Source organism: Mobula birostris, chromosome 2 (genome assembly GCF_030028105.1).
Source record: "Mobula birostris isolate sMobBir1 chromosome 2, sMobBir1.hap1, whole genome shotgun sequence".
Taxonomy (NCBI): Eukaryota; Metazoa; Chordata; class Chondrichthyes; order Myliobatiformes; family Myliobatidae; genus Mobula; species Mobula birostris.
This window is the reverse complement of record NC_092371.1, coordinates 134,405,129-134,425,614: the sequence shown is the minus strand read 5'-3', so window position 1 is coordinate 134,425,614 and position 20,486 is coordinate 134,405,129. Positions and strand designations below refer to the sequence as shown.

Here is a 20,486-nt window from a genome sequence, read left to right as displayed (position 1 = left end):
TATTGGAGAGGATTCTTAGAGGCACGATTTATGAGCATTGGGAGAAGTATAGTCAGCATGGCTTTGTGAGGGATAGGTCATGTCTCATGAGTCAGAGCTTTTTTGAGGAGGTAACAAAACAAAGAGAAGGTGAAGAGGTGGATGTGGTGTATATGGGTTTTAGTGAAGCATTTGACAGGTTTCTCCTTTGTAGGCTCATCTAGAAAGCCATGAGACAGGGGATCCATGAAACTTGGCTGCATAGGTTCGGAATTGGTCTGCCCACAGAAGGCAGAGGGTGGTAGAGGATGGAGCATATTCTATCCATGGGTCAGTGACCAGTGGTGTTCCGCAGGGATCTCTACTGAGATTCTAGTCCTTTGTGGTTTTTATAAATGACTTTGTTGAGGAAGCAGAAATATCGATCAGAAAGTTTGCTGGTGACATGAAGATTTGGGAGTTATGGTGTAGAAGGTCATTGTAAACATTAATAGAGCTAGGCTGAGAGGCGATTGATGGAATTCAATCTAGAGAAGTGTGAAGTGCTTCACTTTGGAAGGTTGAATTTGAACGCAGTATATGGGGTTAATGACAGGATTCTCATCAGTGTGGAAAACAGAGGAATCTTGGGGTCTACAGCCATAAGTCCCCCAGATTTATTCCACAAGTTGATAGGCTGCTTAAGAAATGGCATGTATGTTGCCTTCATTAGTTGGGGGATTCAGTTCGAGAGCAATAAGGTAATGTTGCAGCTCTATAAACCCTTGTTAGACCACACTGTGGGCTGAAGTGTTGTGCTGTACTGTGCTATAGTGTTCCATGTTTTATAATTGTTTTTATAAGTGAATTGGATGAGGAAGTGGAGTTTGGAGTTTATAAGTTAATGAGTTTGGAGATAACACACAAGTTGGAGATGTTGTAGATAGTGCAGGCGATTGTTGTAGGTTACATTGGGATATTGGTAGAATACAGAGGTGGGTACAGAAGTCTGGCAAGTCTGTGTCTTTACTGTTCCTTTGTTCACGCTTGAGTGCTCCGTGGCGGGTGCTGATGCTTTTTTTGCTGGTGGGGTAGGGGGGATTGTTGCTTACTGCCGCTTACCTGCAGGAGGGAAGGGAGCTGGGGGTTACTTTGGGGTTCTAACATTTAACTGTCATTTATTCTTTGGGGCACTCTTCTGTTTTCATGGATGGATGTGAAGAAAAAGTATTTCAGGATGTATATTGTATACATTTCTCTGACATTAAATGTATCTTTGAAACCTTTGAATTGGCAGATGGAGTTCAATACAGAAAAGTATGAAGTGATATACTTTGGAAGATTGAACTTGAAAGCAGAGTACAAGGTTAATGGAAGAACAAAGAGTTTGGAATCCTTCAAAGTTGCTGTGCAAGTTGATATGGTGGTTAAGAAGTCATATAGTATAGAAACATAGAAACATAGAAAATAGGTGCAGGAGTAGGCCATTCGGCCCTACGAGCCTGCACCGCCATTTATTATGATCATGGCTGATCATCCAACTCAGAACCCCGCCCCAGCCTTCCCTCCATACCCCCTGACCCCCATAGCCACAAGGGCCATAGTCAGTGGATTGTATTCAAGAGCTGTAAGGTATTGTTGCAGTTCTGTAAAACTCTGCAGGCCACACTTTATTGTGTTCAGTTCTAGTCACTTTATTGTGTTCATTCTAGTCACTTTATTATAGGAAGTTTTAGAGGATGCTGTCTGGAATAGAGAACATGACGTATGGGGAAAGATTAAGTGAGGTAGGACTTCTCTCTTTGGAGTGAGAGGATGAGAGGTGACTTGATATGAGGTGTGAGATTGAATGGTATGGATTGGACAGTTAGCACTTTTTTCTTGGGGGGGGGGTGGGGGGGTGTGATTCCCAAAACTGGAGGACACCTGTTTAGAGTGAGTGGAAGAAAGTTTAGGGGAGATGTCAGAGGTAGGTTTTTACACACTGGTGGGTGCTTGGAGTGCACTTCCAGAGGCTGATACAATAGGGACATTGAAAAGACATGGGCATAGGGAGGTACACAAATGGAAGGTATGGGCTATGTTGGAGAGAAGAGTTCAATTCATCATGCTGTGGGTTTATACACTACATCCGGAACTGGAGGGTTCATACTGTGCTGCACTGTTCTATGTTCTAAATGTGAAATTTAGAGCATATAACAGTTTCTACCAGTAGAGTCAATAAACAGGAGAATGAGACTTAAGGTAATTGGCCAAAGAAGAAGAGGTGACTTTAAATTGTCAAGTTTTTCAATGTACTGTCTAAAGAGGTGAAGAAAATGGGTTCAGTGAATGTTTTAGGATAATTGGATAATAATTGAAGAAGCTGAAGAATGAGAGGGGAAGTCGGCATAGTTGGTTTGTTCTGTCAAAATAAACCGCAGAATTTAGGATCCAACTAAAATCCACCATACTAAATCATTTTATTTCTCTGAAGTAATAGCACTTTCTTGTGGATGTGAGGCAGGCAGTGTGAAATTTTTTAAAAACTTCTCAAAATAGAATTTTTTTTTAAATTGCTTGGTAACGATAGAATTGTTAACAGGTTAGAACAATGGGAAGAATAACCTCTTGAGTATGAGGTTATGTTCCTAGTCAGTCCAGCTGCAACATTAATATAAAGGGAAAGTTTTAGCTGAAAACTTGGCATTCCAGTAGGCTTCTAGGATTTTGAAGAATCATACACAATACAGTTTTTAAAAAAAACTAATTCCTTGTTTTATTCACCACACTATAGCTTTCTGATTCTTGTTTTCATTTAGATCTAAGAAATCTCCTGTTGCTTCAAAGAGAATCAGCAACATTATTGACTACCTGACCTATGAAGTGTTTAAGTATTCAGTACGCAGCCTTTATGAAACACATAAATTCCTTTTCACACTTCTGCTGCCTCTGAAGGTTAACCTTGAACGTGGATCTATAAAGCACACTGAATTTCAGACTTTAATAAAAGGTATAAATCTTTGCTCAAAAGCATTTCAGGCCAAATGTACAATATATATTTTGGGGTCCTTAAAGATGATACTGTTTGGAATATTTATCTCGAGTCCTCACAAAAAAACTTGTAAAAATGCACTGATAGTAAACACAGTACTGTAATAGGACTGGTGCAATTTGGGAAAGGACCTCGCCCAATTTCATACATCTCCTAATGCTTTGCTATGCAGTATTCAGAGAAGACTGTTAATATTTAAAAATATGCTCTTTACTGCAGTCTCAAAGTGTTCACACTCATTGTCACAGTTTGGGAAATGCAAGCCATTAAAGTAGCAGGCATTTTTTTCATTTGGGTGTCTTCATTACTATGGTGACTGATTAAAACCAATCTTGAATTGTTATTCAAAATATCTATATATTCAAACATTTTATATCCTTTTAATCTTTACCTTACATATGTTTTGCTTATTTTGCTACTTCTGCAGTAACGACAGACGACCTGAGAGAACAACTTCAAATATGATGGGGCTGGTAAAATAAATGGGGAAATGGCATTGATAAAAATGTTGACATATAGATGGAGGAAAATGGCACTGATGATATTGTTCTGTAATCCTAGTGAAATGGGTGACTTCATATTTATCCGCTCATCCAACATATTTGATTCCTCTTGGCATATTCTTCACAGCCCCACACAATTTTGTGTCAGTCATGTAGAATGGAACAGACCAAAGGATATCCATCACATCCACTGATATTGGGTATCCTCTTTTCCACACTCGGCTCATGGACTTCTGTGTCCAGGTGATTTAGGTGCTTGATTTTACCTCTTTAATGCTGTCATTGACTGCTTTCACCAATCTCCAAAGTTTTTTTCCGGCTACTTGTCACTCTCAGGGTGGAAAAAAGTCCCTGTGAGTCCCCCTAAATTTCTCATCTCTTACCCTAAATCTGTGTCCCTAACTTTAATATGCCGAAAAGCTTACCGCAGTTTATCCTATATATACCCTTAATTTTATGTACATCAACCAAACCTCCTCATAACTTCCTCTGCTCAAGGAACTTCAGACTTAGTTTCTCATTATAATTGAAACAATTTTCACTTAGGCAGCACTCTTATGAATTTCCTCTGCAATCTTTCTAGCATGTCATTGGCAAACTTGAGAATATATTAAAAACAACTATTGACATTTATTGTGAAGAGAGGGGACCAATGCAGTAACCCCTGTGGTACTTCACTGCCAATCCTGTAAAATATCTTTTTTTTTCTTATTCTCTGAAGGGGCTGTTTCCATGCTCTAAAACTCTTTGACTCTGTTTCCTGCCAATCCAATTTCAATCCATGCCAGTACACTATATACCCAAAATTTCATGTGGGTTAACTCTAAACCTTAATTCTTGTATGTGGGATTTTATTAAAAAGCCTTCTGAAAATCCAAATACACTGCATTCACTGGTCTCCTTTATCTACCTGTTATATCCTCATAAAGCTCCATTGTTTTCAAATATCCACGCTAACTTTGTCTCATCACAGGACAGTATAGAGCAAGAACAGGCCCTTTGGCCCATGTTATCCATTGCCAGCCCTAATGCCAATTAAAACTCATCTCACCTGCCTGTACATCATCTATATCCTTCCAATCCCTACCTGTTCATGTGCCTGTCTAAATGCCTTTTTAATGTTGTTGTATCTGCATTCGTTATTTACCCTCACAGTGCGTTCCGGGTATCTGGCACACTCTGTGTATAAAAGAATTGCCTTTTAAATCATACTTCAACTTTTCCCTTCGTACCTGAAAGCTCTGCCCTCTGATATTTGACATTTTCATCCTGGCATAAAGACTCTTGACTATCTACCCCAATTCTGTTGGTTTTCTAAATTTCCAACCATCACCTCCTTTGTAATTTTCAGTTGCTGCTAACTGATGTGAGGTTCCCCTTTTTCACTTTCTGTTTTTTAAATGGTGGGATTACATTTTGCCCCCTCCAATTTGCTTAGACTCTTCCATAACTTTCAGAGTCTATTAAATGACATCCACAGCATTCTTCATTTTCTTTGGCTTCTTCTTTAATATTCTGGAATGCCTGATTATCAGGCCCTGGGGATTTATCAGCTTTTAGTCTATTAGTAGATTATGGTGAAGGATTTTCAACCTGAAATATTAACTCTTTCTCTACACCCCCCCCCCGCCCCCAGAAATACTGATTGACCTATTGAGTGTTTGTACTTGGGTTTTCTGGTTTGATTTGCATTAATTTTCTCTAATTCCCCCTTTACATTAAATTCTTGATTACCTGGCATTTCTGGGAATTGTCCTCTTTTGTGAAGACAGGATCTAAGTATTACTTTAATTGCTCCTCTATTTCCTTAATAATATTGTAAATTCTCCTCTTTCCAACTGTCCTTGTCTACTTAATTATTTTTACATTCTTGTGAATGCTTTTAGAGTCTATGTTCCCTGCAAATTTATTCTCATATTTCTGTTCTCTTGCTCATTAATTTGGTCAGTGTTTAACACCATCATTCCTACAGATCTGATCCAAAAGCTCCAAAACCTGGGCCTCTGTACCTCCCTCTGCAACTGGATCCTTGACTTCCTAACTGGAAGACCACAATCTGTACTGATTAGAACTAACATCTCCACCTCACTGACAAACCACACTGGCTCACCTCAGGGGTGTGTGCTTAGCCCACTGCTCTGCCATCTCTCTACACTCATGAGTGTGTGGCTAGGCACAGCTCTAAATGCCATCAATAAATTTGCTGATAATACAACCATTATTGGCAGAATCTCAGATGGTGACAGGAGTGAGATATACCAGCTAGTTGAGTGGTGTCGCAGCAACAACCTTGCACTCAATGTCAGTGAGACCAAATAGGCAATTGTGGACTTCGGAAAGGGTAAGATGAGGGAACACAAACCAATCCTTTTGGAGGGGATCAGAAATGGAGAGAATGAGCAATTTCAAGTTCCTGGGTATCAATATCTCTGAGGTTGTGACCTGGACCCAACATATTGATGCTGCTATAAAGAAGGCAAGACAGTGACTATATTTCATTAGGAGTTTGAGGAGAATTGGTTTGTCACCAAAAACACATGCAAATTTCTGCAGTTGTACTGTGGAGAGCATTCTAACTACCTGCATCACCATCTGGTATTGGGGGGGGGGGGAGGGGGTGCTGCTACACAGGATAGAAGTAAGCTGCAGAGAGTTGTTAAACTATTCAGTTCCATCATGGCCACCAGCCTCCGTAGTATCCATGACATCTTTAAGGAGTGGTGTCCATCATTAAGGGCCCCAGTTACCCAGAACATGCCCTCTTCTCATTGCTACAGTCAGGAAAGAGATGCAGAAGGGTTGAGGGGTATCATATTTCAATAGATGTAGATGCAGACAAAATGCAGGATTGTGTATAGGTTTTTGAGTATGAGTAAATAAGAAAATGTTTTGCCAGTGTGCTTTATCAAGCCCAGGAACTCGTATGCTACCACACATGATATCTTTAAGCTTCCCATGACTGTATTTACATGGCATCATTTTGGTCAATTATCTTTCTTTATCTGAATGGCATTTCACTTTTCCCTTTGAATGTGCATTGCTGTCCAGTGTGGGTGTACTCCACCAATATGTTAAGGTTATTGTCTGTGAAAATGGACCCTGCTCTTGTGTCTGTGATGTTATGATGGCTGTGAGTGCTCCCCAAACAACGTAACAGCTGACTTGATTCAGAGGTCAGCTGTTCTTTTAAGAGCTCTGAGCATTATGCCTGTTGATGGGTCAATTTCAATAGTTACATGAGAGTCCTGAAATGATTTCTGCTATTGACACAGAGCACATGGTAAGGTAGGCATTCAAAAATTGCACATGTTTGGTATTTAATTGCTCTTTAACAAGGATAAAATCTATGATAATTGTGCAGGTGGAGCCGCTCTCGACCTTAAAGCCAGCCCACCAAAGCCTTTCCGCTGGATCCTTGACATGACCTGGTTGAATTTGGTCGAGCTAAGCAAACTCTCCCATTTTTCAGAGATACTGACCCAGGTATAGTAGCTATTTTCTGCTCATTGTTATATGGCTTATAGGCAAGCAACGAGCAGTAAACTTAAACCGGTGCCCACATTATATCTGTTTGGGTTATGAAAATTTGCCTGAATGGAATTCACAAATCACTACTCAAAAGCTTGAGATATGGAATGAAATTTGCTCTTACAGAATTAAAGTGAGGAAAAATAAAGTTAATGAACAAAAAATGATTAGACGAACTAAAATGCAAAAGAAACTATAAATATTGACATAAACACAAGAGATTCTGCAGATGCTGGAAATTCAGAGCAACACACACAAAATACTGGAGGAACTCAGCTATTCAGACAGTATTTATGGACAGGAATAAACTGTCAATGATTTGGGCCAAAACCCTTCAACAGGACTAGAAGGGAGGGGGGAAGATGTCAGAATAAGAAGGTGGGGAAAGGGGAAAGAGTACAAGCTAGAAGATGGTAGGTGAAGCCACGTGGATGCAGACGGGTGAAAAAGTAGGAAGCTAGGAGATGATGGGTGGAAAAAGTAAAGGGCTGGAGAAGAAGGAATCTGAGAGGAGAAGAGAGTGGACCATGGAAGAAAGAACATGTTTGAAGCTTTGTGGTGGTATCCAATGCAATATTCATTCACAAACGAGACTTTTTCAGGCTGATAGACCATATACTTGTTCATGGGAATATGTGATAGTTTGTGCATGAAGCCTCATTTGCATCACGAGTTGAGCAGCTCATCAGATCTTGGGCCATTACCACATCACACATTCTGGTGAGACTCATGGCTATAAGGATTCTTACAGATTGTTGGGGCCAGACATGGGATGGGAATGAGCCGAGCTATTCAGGCCAATTATCAGGATTGGGTCCTGCATGTTAGTAAAACCGGAGTGTTGGTGTCACAGGCTGGTCTTGTGGAGTTGCTAGGAATACTTACCATCCTACCATAAGAAGACAGTTTCCTCTAGATCCTCTTCGTGCTATGAGCTCATATTGCACATACTGATACTGGGCTCCACAAAAGACTCTGGGAATCACTGAAAAATCTCAGTGAATGTTGACTAAAAAGGCAGGGTAGATTAACACCCATTCTAAAATGGATATGGTTGTTTAAAATCATTAGGTGGCTTGGGACTCTAGTATTTAAAATTATCTTGCGAATAATGACACTGATTTTTTTTTGCACTTGGTTGTTTATAAACATGGCTGCAGATAAGTAAAAATGAGAAGCTTTGGAAAGTCTGGTTTGATGAAGAAGCACCAGAAGATACAATAATTCCAAATGGATACAGCGACTCATTGGATTCTTTTGGCAAGCTGTTGCTTATCAGGTGAGATATCAGGACATCATATTAGCTTCAGAACTCCACATAATATTTATTCCTTCTGTAGGTTCATTGCACATATGCAATTTGACAAGACAAAAAAAAAACAAATGATCTGAAACAATTTAGAATTAATCATGCTAGCTGATGTCCACAAAGTTGCATATGCAACACAACTGGAATAATGTCTTTGTAATGGCACTTATTTGGCCAAGTTAGGAATCAGGCCAAAATTAAATTCATGAACCCATGAGAGTCAGGGTGATTTAAGAGATCTTGAATCTAGAGACCTGGGTTCAATCCTGACCTCAGACACACTGTGTTAAGTTTGCACATCCTTCCTATGACCACATTGGCTGCTCTTAGGTGTTCCAGTTTCCATCACATCTCAGAAATGTTGATTATTTGGTTGAATTGGCCACTTTAGATTTCCCTGGTATATATTTGTTGAGATACAGTGTAGAATAGCCCTTCTGGCTGCTCAGCAACCCTAGCCTAATCACGGGACAATTTACAATGATCAATTAACCTACCAACTAGTACGTCTTTAGGTTGTGGTAGGGAACTGGGGCACCCGAAGGAAGCCCACATGGTCCTGGGAAGAATGTACAAACTCCTTACAGACAGTGGCAGGCATTGAACCTGGGTCATTGGTACTGTAAAGTGTTGTGCTAACCACTACTCTACCATGCTGTTTAAATTGGTTTATTATTGTACATGTACTAAAGTACAGTGAAAAATTTATTTTGCTTTATAAAATGATGCTAGCTTTCTTGAAGGCTGATCCATAAAGTTAAGGCACATGGAGTTATCACTAGATTTGGATAAACAGACAGGAGCTGTTTGTGTGGTGTTATAACAATCTTGCATTCAACATTAGCCAGACCAAGACTGATCATGGACTTTATGAAGGGAAGTCAGGGCAATTGTCCTTATTGCATCTGTGGTGGAAAAAGTGAACAGCTTTTAGTTCCTGGCTGTCAATATCTCAGGAGATCTATCCTGGGGTCAATACATAGATGCAACCATGAAGAAGGCAAGCCAGCAGCTCTACTTTCTTAGTAATTTGAGAAGATTTGGCATGTCATCAAAGTCTCTGACAAACTTCCACTGATGTACTGTGGAAGGCATTTTTGATTGGTTGCATCTTGGCCTAATATGAAAACTCCAATGAAGAGGAATGAAGTGTCTAACAAGAGTGATGGATTTAGCCAGTTCCATCAGGGGTACAGCTGTCCCTAACATTGAGGACATCTACAAGACATAATGTCTCTATCATCATAGATTACCCCCATCCGGGCCATGCCCTCTTTTTGTTGCTGCCTTCAGGCAGGAAATACGGGAGCCTGACGGTCCGTGCTCAAGGTTCAACAACAGCCTTTTCCCTACTGCCATTAAGTCTTGAAATTACCTGAAAACCATAACACAACATTGGACTATTTTCCATTTTGCTTATCTTTCTATGGTGTTGTTATATTTTGTTTATTTTGTGCATGTGTGAGTTATGCATAATTTATTTTTAATATATTTATGCCAACTTATGTTTGTCTTCATCTTGTAATGTATTGCGATGCCACTGCAAAAAGCATTTTGAGGTATGAATGGATTCAAAATCAGCTTGGCCTTTGAAGACAAGTTAGTAGTACAGAAGTGTTATTCCAACTACAGCTCTGTGATTATTGATGTTCTGCAAGAATCCGTGTTGGAAATTCTGTTGTTTGTGAAATATATAAATAATTTGGATGAAAATATAGGTGGGCCAATTAGTAAGTTTGCAGACTGCACGAAAATTCATGAATAATGAAGAAGATTGTCAAAGGATGCCGCATGAAATAGACCATTTGAAAATGTGGACAAAGAAATGGCAAATGGAGTTTAATCTTGATAAATGTAAGGTTTTGCACTTGGTGAGATCAGATATGAGAGGAAAGTGCACAGAAAATGGCAGGATTCTTATGAGCATTGATGTGCAGAGGAATCTTGGGGTGTAAGTGCATAGCTCCCAGAAAGTGGCAGCATGAGTAAATACAATGGTAAATAAGTTATATGGCTACTTGCCTCCACCAGTTAGGCTGTTGAGTGTTAAAGTCAAAAGTCATATTGCAGTTCTATAAATGGTTGGCTCGTCCACATTTAGAGTATTGTGTGCAGTTCTGTTTGCCACATTACAGGAAGGATGTACCGGCTTTGGAGAATATGCAGAACAGGTTGACTAGGATGTTGCCTTGAATACAGAGAATGAGCTATAAGGAGAGGGTGGACAAATTTGAATTGTCTTTTCTGATGTATTGGAAGCTGAGGGGTATCTTGATAGGAGTATAGATGCAAAACTCTGAGAGGTATGAATTGGATAGGATGGCCTATTTCCCAGGGTGGAAATATCAAATACTGTACCAGAGAATGTAACTTAAAAGGTGAGAGGGGGGAAGTTTAAAGGAGATTGAAAGGCAAGTTATTTTACACAGAGGTTTCCTGGAAAGCATTGCCAGAGGAGATGGTGGAAGCAGATACAACAGTAACGTTTAAAAGGTATTTTCTCAGTCACATGAACAAGCAAGAAATAAAGTGATATGGACCTTGTGTAGGTAGATGGGATCATTTAGATTAGCATAGTTGGCACCAACATTCTGGACTGATGGGTTTTATCCAGTGTTATCCTGTTCTATGTAAAATTGAGGGAATCAATGGGGAATGTAGACCAAGTCTTTTTCCTGCAATGGAAATGTCAAATCCTGGAAGGTATAGTTACATTGTGAGAGGGAGAGAGTTTAAAAGAAATTGATGTTGCAAATATTTTATACACAGAGTGGTAGGATATCAGGGGCGGAAGGTATGATAGCAATGTTTAAGAGGCATTTAGGTAGACACATCGAGACCATAAGACATAAGAGCAGAATTAGGCCATTTGGCCAATCAAGTCTGCTCTGCCATTCAATCATGACTGATCCTTTTTCTTTATCCCCTCCTCAGCCCCACTCCCCAGCCTTCTCCCCATTACCTTTGATGCTGGGTCCAATCAAGAACCTATCAAGCTCTGCTTTAAATACACCCAATGACCTAGCATCCATAGCTGTCTGTGGTAATAAATTCCACAAATTCCCTAGCCTCTGGCTAAAGAATTTCTCCACATCTGTTTTAAATGGACATCCCTCTACCCTGGGGCTGTGCCCTCTTGTCCTAGACTCCCCCACCATGGTAAGTATCTTTTCCTCATCTACCACGTCTAAGTCTTTCAACATTTGGAAGGTTTCAATGAGATCCCCCCTCATCTTTCTAAACTCCAGCAAATACAGCCCAGAGCCATCAAACATTCCTCATATGATAACCCTTTCATTCCTGGAATCATCCTTGTGAACCTCCTCTGAACCCTTTCCAATTCCAGCACATCTTTTCATAGATGAGGAGCCCAAAACTGTTCACAATACTCAAGGTGAGGCCTCACCAGTGCCTTATAAAGCCTCAGCATCACATCCCTGCTCTTGTTTTCCAGACCTCTTGAAATGAATGCTAACACTGCATTTGCCTTCCTCACCACTGACTTTACCTGCAAGTTAACCTTTAGGTTGTTCTGTACAAGGACTCCCAAGTCCCTTTGCAGCTCAGATTTTTGGCTTTTCTCCCCATTTAGAAAATAGTCCACACATTTATTTTTACTACCAAAGTGCATGACCATGCATTTTCCAACATTGTATTTCATTTGCCACTTTCTTGCCCATTCTCCTGATCTGTCTAAATCCTTCTTCAGCCTGCCTGTTTCCTCAACATTACCTGCCCCTCCAAGAATCTTCATATCATCTGCAAACTTGGCAACTATTCCATCATTTATATCTAAATCATTGATATACAGCATAAAAGGAAGCAGTCTCAACATTGACCCCTGCGGAACACCACTAGGCATTGACAGCCAACCAGAAAAGGATCATTTTATTCCCACTCATTGCCTCCTACCTATCAGCCAATGCTCTAACCATGCCAGTAACTTTCCTGTAATAGAATGGGCTCTTGGTAACCAGCCTCATGTGTGGCACCTTGTCAAAGGTCAAAAGTCCAAATATACAACATCCACTGCTTCCTCTTTATATATCCTATTTGAAATCTCTTCAAGGAATTCCAACAGGTTCATCAGGCAGGATTTTCCCTTAAGGAAACCATGCTGACTTTGTCCTATCTTGTCCTGTGTCTTCAAGTACTCAATAACCTCATCCTTAACAATTGACTCCAACACGATCCCAACCACTGAGGTCAGGCTAACTGGTCTATAGTTTCCTTTCTGCTGCTTTCCTCCTTTTTTTAAGCAGGGAATGGAAGGGTATATATAATGTGGAGGGAACTTGTAAATTTAGATTGGCATCTTGTTCAGCATTGATATTGTGGACTGAAGGACCTGGACTGTTCTGTGTTCTCTGCTATATATCTGCAGTAATCTGACTGGAAACAGAGCCTGGGAGTAGTGTCAATTTTGAGTTGCACTGGATTCACACCACTTCTCCAATGTAGTGGTTCCATAAGAAGTCCTGTAAGAGGTTAAGGATGGACTCCTTGACATTTCTGGAATGCTGTTAACCAAGTAAATCAATATATCTCAGACACTATTCCATATATGCTCCTTTATCTTAGTCTTCATCTGAGAACTCTGGGGAAGAACTGATATGCCACCTCTCCCCCTGGGGAGCATCACTGTACTTTTCCTATCCCCCAGATAATCCTGCAACTTTCTTGTACCAGGTGATTCTCCATATGAGACACTTGAATCCTTTCTAGGCTAACTAACCTTTGCAATGTCAATATCTGAATTGGTGCTTAATGATAATGCCACATATGTGGATTAAAAACAAAACTGTTGAAAGCACTTACCAGGTTAGGTGCAGCATCAATGGAAAGAGTAACAAACTTAATGTTCCAGCTCTAAGATTCTTTCTTTGGATCTCTTTCTGCAGATACCATCTCACCAGCTCAGTGCTTTGAGTATTTCCTTGTATTTTATTTCAGCTTTCCATATCTGTAGATCTTTGATATAATTTTCTGTGAAATGATCTGCATAGAATAAGCTATATGCATCCATGTCTCTGCAAAGGTAAAGACAAAAGAAATAAAACATAGAACAGGCCCTTTGGCTCACAATGTTATGCTGAACTAATTAAAGTAGTAATTAAATCCTGAACTAACTAATTCCTTCTGCCAACACAATGTCCATATCCTTGTCAATATCAATATCAATGTCACTGTCCATGTGAAGCTACCAATGCAGTCTGCAAAACTGGGCAATAAAGGCAACATGCACTTAACAGTAGAAGTAACTTATATGAAAGTAAGGAGATCTTGTTGAATCTTTATAAAACTTACTAGATATCAGTACTCATCCATTTCTTGTAGTTTCACGAGAAGAAGAATATAAACAATCTGGGAAGGTGTGGATAAAGTTTACTAGATAGGTTCCAGTGACAACTGATAATTTGTAAGAACACACTGGAGAATCCTGGAGAAGTTGTTGTTTTTGAGTAGAGGAGGTTGAAAGAAAATTTAATAGATGTGTATAAAATTATAACTCTTTTATTTAGGGTAAATGTTTCTATTAGTAACGTGCTATATACTGCAGACAAAAAGTAATTAGATAAATCTTCAGGGATCAGTGGGCAAAATTTTTTGTCAACAAGTAGTTATGACCTAGAATGCACTCCCTAATGGAGGTTCATTTGTAGTTTTCAAAACGGAAATGGATAAATATTTGAAGGTAACAATATTGCAAGGAAGTGAGAAAGATATAAATTAATTGTATCAATCTACAAAAAAACAAAATAGTTTGAATAATTTTTATTTTTCAGATCATGGTGTCCTGATCGAACACTCTCACAAGCTCGAAACTTTATTTCTGACTCAATGGGAGAAAAATATGCCGAGCCGGTGATTTTAAACTTGGAGACAACTTGGGAAGAAAGTGATGTGCGAACTCCTCTGATCTGCCTCCTATCCATGGGATCAGATCCTAGCAATCAGATTGAAGGACTGGCCAAGAGGCTTGAAATTGGTAAGGATGTTGTCTGAGTAATAACTGCAAAACCCTGCAATGTATAGAGACAATTTATGCTTTTGGCTTCTGGATACGACCAAGCTGTGCAGAATCACACCATTATCCATGAAACATTGAGAACAGCACTAACATCCATGAAGTGTTACTACACCATAGCGACAAAGTAAAAATAATTTCCATACATTTACATGTATTGGGAATTTGTGGTGGTATGTTGCATCAACACACCACATGCTTATAAAGTTGATTTTTGATCCTTAATAATGTTGCCACAGATTGGAGCAGAATCTTTCTATACAATAATTTCTATACTCATAATGTTGTAGCTTAGGATATTAAAAACAGCAATCTTTCCAAACCATTCGAGCCTATCTCTTGAAGGTCCCTACATAATATTATTGGGTAGGAAGTTCCACTTCAATATTACAAGAAACAATTAGATAGTGAGCTAATGGAACTAAAGACAGACAAAACAGACAAGTTTCTTGGACTCAATGACCTGCATTTTAAGGGTCCAAGAAGAAATGGTTTTATTGATAGTGAATGCAAAGTAACATAATAAACAGGAGCAGTAGGCCATTCTGCCCCACTAGCTACTCCATCATTCTGCAAGGTTATAGCTGCCAAATACACTACATTTGCACTCTATTCCCATATCGTCTGATTCCTCTAACATCTAGAAATTTGTTGTAAATGAAATCATTGATGAAATTTCCATGTCTTCTGGGGTAGAGAATTCCAAAGATTTTCTACTCTCTAGTTGAAGAAATCTCTCGTCTTTTATTTCCATTACCATCTGTTTCAACACTCTGACATGTGTAGATCATTGGATCTTTCAGATTTTTTCAGTTTCCAGGCTCAGTAACATCTCCAGTAGTATTTCTTTACCAGTATTAACTTTTTTCATTTCCTCATCTGCTCTGGATCCTTGGTTCTCTAGTACTTCTGGAAGGCTTTTTGTCTCCTTCTGTGAAGACAAACACATGTTTTGATTAATTCCTCTCCACTATAAGTTCTCCCATCGTTGCCTGTATTTGACTCGTGTTTACTCTTGCTAATCTTTTCTGTTTTTACATACCTATGGTTACTCTAACAGTCTGGTTTAATATGTCTGGCTAATTTACTCTGATATTCTATATTTTCTCTGTCTTTATTGATCCTACTTCATTGAAAAATAAAACACTCCCACTCCTCAGCTTTGTAGCATTTTCCTGTTGTTTCTGGCACTGGGACCAACCTGAGATTTATACTTTGAGAACCTGCTTCTCTATCCTTGGCGATCTGAGAGAAGTTTTTTTTAAGGCACAGTAAGGTTTGTGTCCAAACAAATGGCTGATGCAGAGACTCTCATAATATTTAAAAAATGTTTGGACAAGTGCTTGAATTGCCAAGGTGCGGAAGGCTTTGGACCTAATGCAGGTACTTGGTATTAGTTAGTTAGGTGCAACGGTTGGCATATTTGTGGTGGGCCAGATGGCATGACTTTATGCCGTATGACTCTATGATATTATGCACTTTCCTGGTTCCTTAAAATCTACATGTACAACCACATCTTTCACTCTACCTTTGCCATTGATACCAGAGTAGATCACAAGTTGTAATTCTTCAGCTTCACCCTTCAAGATGCTGCACAATCAATAAGTTACATCCCTCAAATAAAAACAGTATTAGGATGGCACCATTGAACAAGTCAGGCAGCATCTGTGGGAAGTGAGACAGAGTTAATTTTTAAATCAAAAGCTCTGTCAGAACTGACAAATAAATAAAAATAATGTAAAGTGAACTTGCAGAGTAGTTAATGGGAGAGATGGTTAAGATCCTGCCTCACCAACCTAGTGGAATTTTTTGAGGTAATCTCAAATAAGATTGACAAGGGAGAGGCTGTGGATGTTGTGTATTTGGATTTTCAAAAGGCCTTCGATAAGGTGCCGCATAAGAGGCTGCTTAATAAGATGTGAGCCCATGAAATTACAGGAAAGATATTGGAATGGGTGGAGCATTGGCTGATAGGCAGAAAGTAAAGGGTGGGAATAAAGGGATCCTATTGGTTGCCTGTTACTAGTAGTGTTCTGCAGGGGTCGGTGTTGGGGCCGCTTCTTTTTACAATGTATATCGATGGTTTAGATTATAGATCAAATAGTTTTGTGGCTAAGTTTGCGGATGACACCAAGATAGGTGGAGGAGCAGGAAGTGTTGAAGAAACAGAAAGGTTGCTGAGAGACTTGGTCAGTTTAGGAGAGTGGGCAAAGAAATGGCAAATGAGAGACAATGTTGAGAACTGTACGGTTGTACATTTTGGAAGAAGAAATAATTGGGCAGATTATTATTTAGATGGGGAGAAAATTCAAAAATTGCAAGTGCAAAGGGACATGGGAATCCTTGTGCAGGATACCTTAAAGGTTAACCACCAGGTTGGATCGGCAGTAAGGAAAGCAAATGCTATGTTGGCATTCATTTCAGGAGGAATAGTGTATAAGAGTAAGGAGGTGTTGATGAGGCTCTGCGGGGCACTGGTGAGACCTCATTTGGAATATTGTGTGCAGTTTTGGGCCCCCTATCTCAGAAGAGATGTACTGATGTTGGACAGAGTTCAGAGAAGATTTACGAGGATGATTCCTTGAATGCAGGGGCTAACATATGAGGAGTGTTTGTCAGCTCTTGGACTGTATTCATTAGAGTATAGAAGAATGAGAGGGGATCTCATAGAAACATTTCGAATGTTGAAAGGGTTGGACAGAGTAGATGTGGAAAGACTGTTTCCCTTGGTGGGTGAGTCCAGGACAAGAGGCCACAGTCTTATAATTAGAGTGTACCCATTTAAAACAGAGATGAGGAGAAGGTTTTTTAGCCAGAGGGTCATGGATTTATGGAATTCATTGCCACATACAGCTGTGGAGGCCCAATCATTGAGGGTGTTTAAGGAGGAGATTGATAGGTATCTAATTAGTCAGGGTATATAACCATATAACAATTACAGCATGGAAACAGGCCATCTCGGCCTTTCTAGTCCATGCCGAGCTCTTACTCTCACCTAGTCTGACTGACCTGCACTCAGCCCATAACCCTCCATTCCTTTCCTGTCCATATAACTGTCCAATTTAACTTTAAACGACAACATCGAACCTGCCTCAACCACTTCTACTGGAAGTTCGTTCCACACAGCTACCACTCTCTGAGTAAAGAAGTTCCCCCTCATGTTACCCCTAAACTTTTGCCCTTTAACTCATAACTCATGTCATCTTGTCTGAATCTCCCCCACTCTCAATGGAAAAAGCCTATCCATGTCAACCCTATCTATCCCCCTCATAATTTTAAATACCTCTATCAAGTCCCCCTCAACCTTCTATGTTTCAAAGAATAAAGTCCCAACTTGTTCAACCTTTCTCTGTAACTTAGGTGATGAAACCCAGGTAACATTCTAGTAAATCTTCTCTGTACTCTCTCTATTTTGTTGACCTCTTTCTTATAATTCGGTGACCAAGACTGTACACAATACTTCAAATTTGGCCTCACCAATGCCTTGTACAATTTCAACATTACATCCCAACTCCTATACTCAATGCTCTGATTTATGAAGGCCAGCATACCAAAAGCTTTCTTCACCACCCTATCCACATGAGATTCCACCTTCAGGGAACTATGCACCATTATTCCTAGATCCCTCTGTTCTACTGCATTCTTCAATGCCCTACCATTTACTATGTATGTCCTATTTTGATTAGTCCTACCAAAATGTAGCATCTCACACTTATCAGCATTAAACTCCATCTGCCATCTTCCAGCCCACTCTTCTAACTGGCCTAAATCTCTCTGCAAGCTTTGAAAACCTACTTCATTATCCACAACTCCACCTATCTTAGTATCATCTGCATACTTACTCATCCAATTTACCACTCCATCATCCAGATCATTAATGTATATGACAAACAATATTGGACCCAGTACAGATCCCTGAGGCACACCACTAGTCACCGGCCTCCGATCTGACAAACAGTTATCCACCACCACTCTCTGGCGTCTCCCATCCAGCCACTGCTGAATCCATTTTACTACTTCAATATCAATACCTAACAATTGAACTTTCCTAACTAACCTTCCTTGTGGAACCTTGTCAAAGGCCTTACTGAAGTCCATATAGACAACATCCACTGCTTTACCCTCATCAACTTTCCTAGTAACCTCTTCAAAAAATGCAGTAAGATTTGTCACACATGACCTTCCACGCACAAATCCATGTTGACTGTTCCTAATCAGACCCTGTCTATCCAGATAATTATATATACCATCTCTAAGAATACTTTACATCAATTTACCCACCACTGACATCAAACTCACAGGCCGATGATTGCTAGGTTTACTCTTAGAACCCTTTTTAAACTATGGAGCAACATGAGTAATACGCCAATCCTCTGGCACCATCCCTGTTTCCAATGATATTTGAAATATTTCTGTCAGAGCCCCAGCTATTTCCACACTAACTTCCCTCAAGGTCCTAAGGAATATCCTGTCAGGACCCGGAGACTTATCCACTTTTATATTCCTTAAAAGCGCCAGTACTTCCTCTTCTTTAATCATCATAATCTCCATAACTTCTCTACCTGTTTCTGTTATCTTACACAATTCAATATCCTTCTCCTTAGTGAATACCGAAGAAAAGAAATTGTTCAGAATCTCCCCCATCGCTTTTGGCTCCACACATAGCTGTCCACTCTGATTCTCTAAGGGACCAATTTTATCCCTGACTGTCCTTTTGCTATTAATATAACTGTAGAAACCCTTGGGATTTATTTTCACCTTACTTGCCAAAGCAACCTCATATCTTCTTTTAGCTTTTCTAATTTCTTTCTTAAGATTCTTTTTACATTCTTTATATTCCTCGAGCACCTCATTTACTCCATGCTGCCTATATTTATTGTAGATATCTCTCTTTTTCCAAATCAAGTTTCCAATATCCCTTGAAAACCATGACTCTCTCAAACTTTTAACCTTTCCTTTCAACCTAACAGGAACATAATGATTCTGTACCCTCAAAATTTCACCTTTAAATGACCTCCATTTCTCTATTACATTCTTCCCATAAAACAAATTATCCCAAATCACTCCTTCTAAATCCTTTCGCATCTCCTCAAAGTTAGCCTTTCTCCAATCAAAAATCTCAACCCTGGGTCCAGACCTATCCTTCTCCGTAATTATATTGAAAGTAATAGCATTATGATCACTGGACCCGAAGTGCTCCCCAACACAGACCTCCGTCACCTGACCTATCTCATTCCCTAACAGGAGATCCAACACTGCCCCTTCTCTAGTTGGTACCTCTATGTATTGCTGCAAAAAAACTATCCTGCACACATTTTACAAACTCCAAACCATCCAGCCCTTTTACAGTATGGGCTTCCCAGTCTATATGTGGAAAATTAAAATCTCCCACAATCATATGTGCTTACTGCAAATATCTGCTATCTCCTTACAAATTTGCTCCTCCAATTCTCGCTCCACATTTGGTGGTCTATAATACACCCCCATAAGTGTTACTACACCCTTCCCATTCCTCAATTCCACTCAAATAGCCTCCCTGGACGAGCCCTCTAATCTATCCTGCCAGAGCACCGCTGTAATATTTTCTCTGACAAGCAATGCAACACCTCCCCCTCTTGTCCCTCCGATTCTATCACACCTGAAGCAATTAAATCCAGGAATATTTAGTTGCCAATCACTCCCCTCCTATAACCATGTTTCACTAATAGCTACCACATCATACCTCCAGGTATCAATCCATGCTTTAAGCTCATCCACCTTTTATATAATGCTCCAAGCATTAAAATAAATGCATTTAAGAAATTTTCCACCTCTTACTCTCTGTTTATCACTAACAGTGCAAAAAACTTCAATAGTTTCTTTTTCTTCCTTCTCCCCTACATCTGTTCCTACACTCTGGTTCCCCTCCCCCCTTGTATCTAGTTTAAATCCACCAGAGCCTCTCTAGCAAACATACCTGCAAGAATATTTGTCCTTCTCCAGTTCAGATGTAAACCGTCCCGCCGGAACAGGTCCCACCTTCCCTGGAAAACTGCCCAATTATCTATAAATCTGAAGCCCTCCCTCCTGCACCATGTCTTCAGCCACGTATTGATCTGCGCTATCTTACTGTTTCTAAACCCGCCT

General features: G+C 39.8%; 1 protein-coding gene across 1 annotated transcript in view; it reads left to right on the top strand.

Moving 5' to 3' along the window:
- The window catches only part of LOC140210924 (dynein axonemal heavy chain 8-like), a 504,855-nt gene that overhangs the window by 416,779 nt on the left and 67,590 nt on the right, over positions 1-20,486 (top strand). Inside the window, exons 75-78 of the mRNA XM_072280194.1 lie at positions 2,760-2,950; positions 6,857-6,978; positions 8,184-8,302; positions 14,119-14,321. Coding sequence (XP_072136295.1) covers positions 2,760-2,950; positions 6,857-6,978; positions 8,184-8,302; positions 14,119-14,321 — 635 coding nt within the window. The remainder of the gene's footprint in view (positions 1-2,759; positions 2,951-6,856; positions 6,979-8,183; positions 8,303-14,118; positions 14,322-20,486) is intronic.